At 42.4% G+C, this 9,869-nt stretch overlaps 1 protein-coding gene across 1 annotated transcript; it reads right to left on the bottom strand.

Moving 5' to 3' along the window:
* Positions 1-319: 319 nt before the first annotated feature.
* LOC119766425 lies at positions 320-7,889 on the bottom strand. Its single transcript, XM_038250962.1, has 3 exons — positions 5,087-7,889; positions 967-1,027; positions 320-821 (listed from the first exon to the last, which is right to left on the bottom strand). Exons 1-3 carry the CDS (start codon positions 7,887-7,889, stop codon positions 320-322), a joined length of 3,366 nt encoding a protein of 1,121 aa, XP_038106890.1.
* Between the last annotated feature and the right edge of the window lie 1,980 nt (positions 7,890-9,869).

The raw sequence follows: 9,869 nt of genomic DNA, 5'->3' as shown, positions 1-9,869 counted from the left end.
TCTACACAACTCACCACTACCACGACACCGCCTGAGTAAAAACGCTCACTCAAACTAACGCGACTTGAAGCATAAACTCTCTCTTCTCAGCGCATCACACTCACGTTTGAAGTGCTGCTTTCCACTTGTTTGCACCTTTCTTTTGTTGATCGCGACCGGCTCTCCTAACATTTTCAGCATGTTCAGCGCGCGCGCTCGCTCCGAAGAGGACTCTCTCGCGCTCTCTTTGTGGTGTCTCTTCTTCTTGCGCTGAACACACGGCACGGCATTTGCTGAACAGGTCGGTCGGTCGGGCGGTCGCCAGCTCGACGATCCCCGGTCAGTATACGTCTAACGTCTTCAGTGTCAAGGTCTCCTTCCCGGGATCTTTCTCCTGAAGATCTGGCGTGATCTGGTGTTCTCTGCCGCTGCAGTTGCTGGAGCTGTTGTGCTTGAGCTGTGAATCGGAAAGAGAAGAAGTGTGCGCAGCGTCGTCGACCTGCTTGATCCCGTTGCTTCCCCGTTGATTGCGAAGAAGATCCGAGTGTGCGGAAGATCGCGATCGCGAAGATCGAACGTTGGGTACGTTGGGTGTAGAGACCTGCTCAAGTGACATCGGCATCCGAAGAAGTGTTGCGCAAGATCGCGTGAAGATCGGCGGAAGATCGCTGCCTGCAAGTTCGCCTGCAAGTTCAAGTTCAAAGTGAGTTTTGGTTGCTTCTTCCTTCCGTTTTGGGTTCTTGTGGTGGTGGTGATGATCCTCGTCGATCAGCGACGATGCATCGCAAAGCAAGATCGATGCAAGACTTGACGTGTAGAAGAGGGACGATCGCTTCGCAGAGCTGTGTGTGCCAAGCGAGAGATGCAAAACAACTTTCAACAAGTGGAAATAACTGTGAACTAAATTAAAGAATTGACCGCGCAGCCGAGTGTGTGTGTAAGTGGAAGAGTGCGAAAGAAAAACTCTGGAAGAAGGGGGACAGCAACCCGATTCGATCCGCGGTCAGGTTGAAGGAACATACCTCAAAGAGATCGCGGACACCATTAGCTGGAAGAAGAAGAAAAAGAAACGAGATCAGAGAGGAAACACACATTAAAAATCATCCAGCACAAACAAGTTCGGGACGCGATCGTGTGTGTCATGACGACCTGTAACGTTGACTTGCTTTCTCCAGCTCCCCAACAACCGATCGGATGATCTCGGGGGCCCTTCTCCCGGGGAGACTTCAAAGCAAACCCACCGTCCTCGTACCCAGAACGCATTCTGCCCATTAATTAAGATAAAGACTTTCGGGGTTCGCTACGGTGCCCACCGGGAAATACCTGGATCCCTTGGGACGGTTCCAAGAAGTCGCTCAAAATTTAAGTTTGCGCAACTTGGCGCAGTGAAAGGTTCGGGACCTGTTTGGGTTTGCCAACCGACCGACCGACCCGTCTCCTCTCTCTTCGATACAGTTATCATGGGCTCTGGGGCCGAGGTTCTCGGGGTTGTGAAGAGATGTGTAGTACACGCGGGGGGCCACTTGCATTTAACTGTACTTTTTGAAGCCAGTAAGCGTTCTTGAACGCTGATGGTTGGTCCGGTTTTAATTGCGAGTCTTGCTCTGGATAGACGGATCTGATGGTGAAGTTCTTGCAGGGAATATTACGCGGCCGAGGCCGGATTCCAGTACGTAGCTGGATGAGCGAGTTGAATTGTCTGGTTTTTTATGAGCGTAGTTTGGCAAGGGTTTGCGTCATTGGAAATGTTTAATGCGAACTTATCAAAATTATTATTTTTCCGTTATTTTATGATTATTAAAATTATGCCTATTAGAAAGCTCTTAGGGAGGAGCGTTCTTTTATAACGTAATTTAAAAAAATGATTTTTGGACCTCCTCTCCCTCTCGTATCAAAATTTACATACCAATTTTGAAAAAATGTATGAAGCGTACCGTGACCTTCGACTCCCCACCCCCCACTGCGTTACGTAATAAAAGAACGCTCCCTTAAGACATGTTACATATTTACCGTTTCGATACAAAGTTTTGTGTGCTTGTGTGTGTGTGTTTTTTTTTAAAATTAAACTGGTACCAATTTTATTCTAAGTTTTTGTCCCTCGGTTCTGGAATTGCCCTAAAACAATTTCAAGTTCAATTTTCATTTGGCAACTCTGTAAACGATTCCGGAAAATCAGATTGTATGGGAAAAGTTACGTAAAATCAATTTTTTTATTATAAACCTGTTTTGTCTAAATTTAAGCTGGTTAGTGTGTCTTTGCATCAAATTTATAGGGGCAAATTACATGTTTTGCTAAAAATAAAACTTTACGAGAAAAAAAATTGTATAATCGATCGGTTTGAATTACATTATCAAACGTTTATTTTTACTTTTAAAATCAAATGACCAAGTAAGGCTTTTTGAAATATTTTGAATTGAAATCAGTGATTGGAAAAAAAACGTTTAACTTTCAGTTAAAAGATCCTAGAATTCATAAAAAAATTCACATATTTTAACAGCAATATAACTATTATAATGTTAAAAGCTTTTTGATTCAAGATTTCGGAAATTTTGCGTGAAAATTTTAAATTTGTATGCGGGATAAAAACTTAAAACTAAATTTGCTCCCGCTGAATTTTCTTTAAAAATTTAATTGCAATTGCACTGAAAAATTTCATTAAAATTTTCTACGAAATTTAATCCTAGAAATGACTAATTCGTGCATATTTTGTACCCAAAATAATCTGTCCTCATTGTCATCATATATATATTTTTAATTACATTTAAAAACCAGATTTTGGAGTCAGTTTTAAGGGTGCCGTGATATTGCCGTTAAATTTGGATGTTTTGTGATTTGCTTGCAATATAATTTCGAAAACATAACGTTATAAAATGTATCCTAATTACAATAAAATCAATTGCACAAGTATCATGAACGAAAATTTAGATTTAGGCATTTTGGTTTTGTCCTTGATTTTTTTTTTGGCAATTTGAAGATACAAATTTAAAATGATGATTGAAGTATTTGCAATGGATATGTTCATCTCACTTATTTATTTTTTTGAAATCAAGTTCTTTTTTAAAATTATAGACATTTGAAAAATGCTTGGACCTTTAAAAAAACTTTGGAAATTTGCGTTAATTCAAATGTATGGTTGGAAAAATATTTTTAAAACATTGTTCAACTTGCACAAGGCACAAATCTAGTGTTTTATTCGAGAATTCGAGAATCCCATAGCTCATAGGGCAGCTAAAAAGCTCTAGAAATCTGAATTTGCTGGACAATAGTTTTGTATCCTCAATGCAATATGATACTTTTATAATTTGTTTGTCAACATAAGTCTACGTATTTTGATGAATAAGAGAGATTGATCATTTTTCAATGATTTTTTTGATAACAATTCTTATTAAGCTTCAAGTTTGTGAAAATAAAATAAATTTATTTATTTAATTACCCCAAAACAATTGCATATAATATTTTCAACTAAATTACAGAATTTCTGTGAAAATTTTACAATCGAAATATCTGTTTTGTCATATCTAGCAATTTTGCCGTATCAACAAGAAGCCGAGTTTATTCATCTTAAGTGATAAAATTAAACTCAGATAATACAACCTATTTCAAAATAACTTTCAAAAATCTGCTTCTATCCTTCTTTGAGAAACATTGGGAACATGTCAACATGTGAAAAGTGTAATTAATCGTAACATAAAGTGAATTTAAATTTTATTCCAGGTTTTTGGAGTGGATTCAAAGCTTCTCACAAAAATCTAGGAGCATAAAAAATGCCAAAACTGAAAGTTGTTCAATCTATCTTGGGCCTAAAAGAATAAATTGTATAACTTTTTTTTTTATCAAAAAGGGTAATTGTAAGCATATTACAAATATTGAATTTTGGGTTCACAAATTGGAAAAAAGACTTTGGTAATAAAGATTAAATTAAATTCATTGCTATTTTTTTAATTCATAACAGTAGCATAACTGTTACAATGTAATTCGCATTTTATGAAATTTCATTTCTAAATTTTTGCTCGAATTTTGAACTAACTGCCGTTTTACGGCGTTATGATGTATACGCCATTGAGGTGATTTTGCTGTAGACACGATTTTCTGTTTTTGTTTATTTTTTCAATTTAAAATGACTTATTTAAGGTCTGCTCTGTAGAAACTGTTAAAAAGTACAATAAAAATGTGGCCCCTACAAAATTTCTTGTTTTTTCCTATTCTCTACGATTTTAAACCGCAAACATCATTTGGCCGAAAAAATAGCAATAAAAAATCACTACTTTTACTTCCCAATGATGTATGTATACATTGCTCGATCAAAGCAGGCTTTATTTTTTGTGCCAGCTTTTATGACAGCTGAGCGGATCCCTTAATGCATTGTCCACGTGGATACTTTAAGAGAGGGGAGGGTATTAGGGAGCGTTCTTTTTTTACGTAACGCAGTTGGGGGGAGGGGGTCGGAGGCCGTGTTACGCTCCATACAAAAAAAAATGTATGGAAATTTTGTTACGAGGGGGGGAGGGGGTCTAAAAATCCGTTTTTTTGCGTTACGTAATAAAAGAACGCTCCCTTAGCGATTGTCTACGCTCCATAAACATATTTTTTGCATGAACAATTGTCCGCAAGGGAGGTGGGTGGGTCTAGAATTTTCAAAAAAGTGTCTACGTGGATGTGGATAAGGTGTCATCCATTAAGTACGTCACATTAAAATCAGCCAAAATTTACTCCACCCCCTTTGTCACGATTTCCCTATGCTTTTAACACGCAATGTCATGCTTGCTCAAAACCCCCCTTCTCTCAGAACGTGACGTATTTTATGGATTACGCCTAATGGACGTCCCCTCAAGAATTAAATCGAAATAATGTAATAAAATATTGCCCAATCTTGATTTGGTCAAAAAACCTCAAATTAACATTCAAACAGTATTGAATTCGACTTCTATCAATTCTCAATGTATACATACATCATGATTAGGCTTAGTGATTTTTGTTTGTTTGTTTGTTTGTTTATTTATTAGTAGCGTAAGGGAAACCCTTTTTGATTGCTACTTTCGTATTTGTCGCAGTAATACAACTTTACTTAAAAACTATTCCAAAACGCGAGACACTTCCCATGAAAACCTGCTTCCGTTCTCGATCGCTTAACCTCCGTTGGCAGCATGTTCCAGTTTACCACGCCTCGTACAAACAGTGAACTAGCGTAGGTTGCTGTGTTGTTGCGCGGGATAATCAAGTTTGCCAAACGACGACCCCGGAACGGTATCAGCTTCTGGAACAGTGCAGGTGGAGAGTGCGTGTTGATCAGCTTGTGTAGGAAGATGCAGGAGCGATGGGCGTAGAGGTGGTCCAGCGGGCATCCCAGGAGATTTGCTTGCAGATGACTTACGTGGTCGTAACGGTTTAATCCGTATACAAACCGGACACAGCAGTTCAGCGATATCCGTAGTCTGTCCATGGCACTTGCACTCGGATTGACGTGTAGGATTTCGCCAAACAGAAAATGGGGGAGGATCAGCGATTTAAACAGTTTTAGGCGAGTCCCAACCGGGGCACCAGCAGCACAACTGTAGAGCGTGCGGAGACTAGCATAAATTTTTCCGCACTGCTGCTTAATCAGGTCGTCCCACTGCAGATCAGCCCGAAAGATGAAGCCGAGATTCCTCGCACTTTCAGTCCACTTGATTACCTGCCCATCCATTACCACAGGTGGCAGCATGTTGGCTTGAACAGCTGCTCTACGGCGACCAGTCACGAACAGCGCGTTGCTTTTTGCTTGATTGACATACAGTTGGTTTCGACGCGACCATTCCACTATGCTTGCGAGATCTTCGTTCATCATGCGTATGATTTCACGGGAGCAGGGCCCAGGACGACCAATGTACAGCTGAACGTCATCTGCATACATCTGGATTGAACAGAACTTGAGGGCCGTCGGCAGATCATTGACGTGGCAACAAAACAACAGCGGGCCCCACACTGATCCTTGTGGAACTCCAGAAGTGGCTACTCCAGTTTCAGACTGTTGATCACCGCAGAAAACAGTCTGTGTTCGGTTTTCCAAGTACGATTTGACCAGGTTGACCGCAGAAACAGAGAAGTTGAACTGTACTTCCAGTTTGGCACACAGCTTGCGATGTGGAATCGTGTCAAACGCTTTTGAAAAGTCGAGTAGCAGCAGAACAGCAGACCCTCTGTTGTCCACCGTCTTCGCTAATTCGTCGTAGACCCGTACAGCAGCAGTTTGTATGCTTTGACCTTTCCGAAATCCGGCTTGATGATCCGTAAGGAGGTTGTTTTCAGCGATGAACGTTGACATCTGACGTTCCATCAGCTTTTCGAAAGCCTTCGACAGTGCGCACAGGATGCTAATCGGTCTGAGGTTGGTCAACGCGTTCAGATGAGGCTTTTTCCGTAATGGCAAGATTTTTGCATGCTTCCAGCATACTGGGAACGTAGAAGTCTCGATGATGCTGTTGAAGATGTGTGTGACTTGCTGTATGGTCAGTGGCAGGATGATCTTGACGAAGGCAATCGGCAGTCCGTCAAGCCCAGTAGCGTTAGAACTAATATCCCACACAGCATTCACCACTTCCCATTGCTGCACAGGTCGGAAAGCAAAACTGTACGGATTATCAGGTCCTGTTCTCCTGCGCACGGGTTCACCAGCGATGTAGCTTGACAGGAAGGTTTGGTTTACAGCGTCCGGGTGAAAGTCACACGTGGGTGATGTGCGCTCCTTCCCCACCCCTATGCTTTTGAGGCGATTCCATAGGATTTTCGACGGTGTACGGTTGTCCAGGTGTCGATTAAGGAATTGCGCTTTTGCAGCCGATACTATCGCGTTTGTTCTGTTCCTCAGCGTGTTGTAACGGCGGCGTGCTTCGTCCTTGAAGGCTCTCGGCGCTCTCCTCCAGTCGCCATAAGCTAAGTCACGCTCCAACATCGATGTCCGAACCTCATTTGTAAACCAAGCGTTTGATACTTTACTGCCTCTCTTTGTCCGGAGCGGTATACACGCATCGTGCACCTGCTTCACCTGTTCGTTGAAGAAGTTGACCAGTAGATCCGGTTCGTTGCTTGCAAAGAAGTCACTCCATGGGATGGCAAGAATCGCGTTCTCGACAGTTGCTGCATCAAAATTGACGTAGTCCCGGTACGTAGTGATCATCGGTGCCGGGTTATCGTCGAAATCGAGGGACCCGAAGATGAGATCGTGTTGCGACATTGCAGGAAAGCCAACTTGGTTAAAGCACAAAACTTTCTCGGCACAGCTCGTTATGAAGAGGTCCAATAGCGAGCAGCCTCGGTTGTGATAGAAAGTTGGTTCCACACCAACCGAAAACAGAGCGTGGGTTTGCAGGACTTCGGAGAAACGGTCTCGTAGGGTGCTTGGTACTGCCAAATCTGTGTTAAGGTCACCAACTAAAAGAACGTTTTCATACCGAGTACCAAACTCCGACAGCTTCGCAGCCAGAAACTCCGAGCAATCGTTCCTGGGGGGATTGTAGACCACCACGAGCAGAATCTTCTCACCATCAACACGCAACTCAACCGCAACGCACTCTGTTTTGTCCGCCGATTCTGCTGTCAGTTCGGTGCGGAAAACTTCGGTACGACCGATGTGGTGCTTACAGTAGACCACTATGCCTCCCCCACGTTGAAACTTCCTGTCGTTACGGATGAGAGAAAATCCGGGAATAGCTAATCTTCGGTCACTGGTTTTAGGGGAAAGCCACGACTCAGTAAAACAAGCCACCGAAATCTTTGAGCTGTGCAGGAGATCTTTCAGTTCGTCGAGTTTTGCAAACTTTCTGGCACACAAACTTTGGGCGTTCCCGTGGCAAACGTTGAGCTTGCCAGAACGGAGGACAGCGTTCATCACTGCCCCGGGGATGTTCAGTGAAGTACGGTTCGGTCTTGGCATTGCGAACAGAACGGAAAGCAGTTTACAGAGGGGCAGAACTACAACTACGACAATTTTTACAATGTTCTTGATAGTTTTTGGTTACAAATTTCACACAAATTACAAAATTACAAACTTATTAAAAACAAATTGTGTTAAGTGGACGAAAAAAGAACGAAAAATGAGTACTTAACTAATAGTTCGACTATAGTCGGTGAAGGTGTTCCTCGGAACGAACAGCAACAGCAGCTTCACCAGCAGCACGCTTCACGTAGACGGTCCCAAGCTTCGTGTATACCGTCGTCAGCCTTCCGTCCTTCTTTAGCCGCAGAGCTGCCACCTTGAGTTTCCGAGCCGCAACGGTCAGGTTCTCGTTGACGTAGATCCGGTGTGTCGAGTTGATGCCCAGGTGGGAGAGTTTCAGGTTGCAGTTCTTCAGGTAGTTGCTGTAGAAGTCGTCTCGGTTGTTCCGCAAGGCAAACTGAAGCAGGACCACTCCGTCTCCGTTGGTACCGGATTTCAGTCGCCGGGTGTCGATCAACGGCGTGCTGGATTCGCTGAGGCCGACTTCCTTCCACATTGCCTTGAAGTACTTCGCCAGGTTCTCTTCGGGCAAGTAAGGGATACCGCTCACAATAAGCTCGTCTCGTTTCTCAAGGCCGCCCATCTCTTGACGAATTTCGTAGACCTGCTCGCAAAGTCCAGAAAGTGCAACTTCATTCGACTGGAACTTTGTGGCGCACTCGCCCTTAAAGTTGTTAATCTCGCGCGTAACTGCGTCCAGCTTTCCCTCGAGTTCTGCCTTAACGGTGTCGATTTTGGTGGCGATGCTGGCGTTAGACTCCTCAATTCTCCGTAGCGTCAAGTCGAACTTGCTGTTCATGGCGGAGAAGAGGGCATCCAGGGTCATCGGCTGCGACGGTTGTGGGGGCGTAGCAAACGACATCAGTTCGTCTGACCCAAACGAGTCGTTCGGTCGGCCGCGCTTTGCTGAGTTGACTGTTGTTGTGGTGCTGTCAGTCGTTGGAGAGCGTATCATTCTGGCGCAGCGGTGAGCAGTGAGACGTGAGAATGATACAGCTCACTTTCCTCTTCCTAGTCTATGTTCAGCGAGTGACGCGTCCTGGCCAAAACAAACCGGCGATTTTGCAGCAGCCGAGAAAATCCGGTAACACAACGACGAGGTCGGCAAACACGCCCACGGTCGCAGCGGCCACTCCGGCGATAACTTAAGTCGGTTTCAGGTCGAACTAAGACGATAAAACTCCACTTTCGACAATTTGTTTACGAGCGCTTAGAAACAATACATTCTGGTTGTAACAGTGTTGCCAGTGTTGTGATGATTTTTCACGCTCGAAAATTGCAAATTTCACGGGGACCTCAATTTCAAAACATCAAATTTCACGCAAATTTCGCGGAACTTGAAAAATGTTAAAATAACTCTGAAAATCCTATGTTTAAATCACAGAAACTACTTTTTATGCTTCATTATGAATTATTATGTAAAAAAATCTTTACTAAATTTGAATGCGACAAAAAAAAATCTTCCAATCTTCAAAAAAAAAAAATCCTCCTGGTTATTGGATGGGCTCTATATATATTTTGAAACAAAATGTAGGGCACGCGTATTCTCATTTACTGAACTGCTCTTTTAATATTCGACTAACAAAGCTCAAATGTTTTCGCTAATTTGCTTCTGTTATATCATTTAACATTTTATTGAATTTCATATCAAAGCTAGATTTGTCCTGTCAAAATGAGTAAAATAAATTGAATTTTCTGCGTTATTTAGCCATACTTTTTTATACATATTTTTAAGGGTTTTAGCTCATTTTTCAAAAACTAAATTTATAAACATTTTGCAAAAATAATATAATTTTTAACAAAATCGAAATTTTTATTCTAAATGAGAAGAGAAAACAAAAAAGTAGTATTTTTTAACTTTCACGGGAATCATCCACCCAAATAAACAAATATCGTTTAAATTTAACAGGCCCAAAA

The sequence above is a fragment of the Culex quinquefasciatus genome, chromosome 2 (genome assembly GCF_015732765.1).
Source record: "Culex quinquefasciatus strain JHB chromosome 2, VPISU_Cqui_1.0_pri_paternal, whole genome shotgun sequence".
NCBI classification, from domain to species: domain Eukaryota; kingdom Metazoa; phylum Arthropoda; class Insecta; order Diptera; family Culicidae; genus Culex; species Culex quinquefasciatus.
This window is presented reverse-complemented; position numbering and strand designations above follow the sequence as displayed.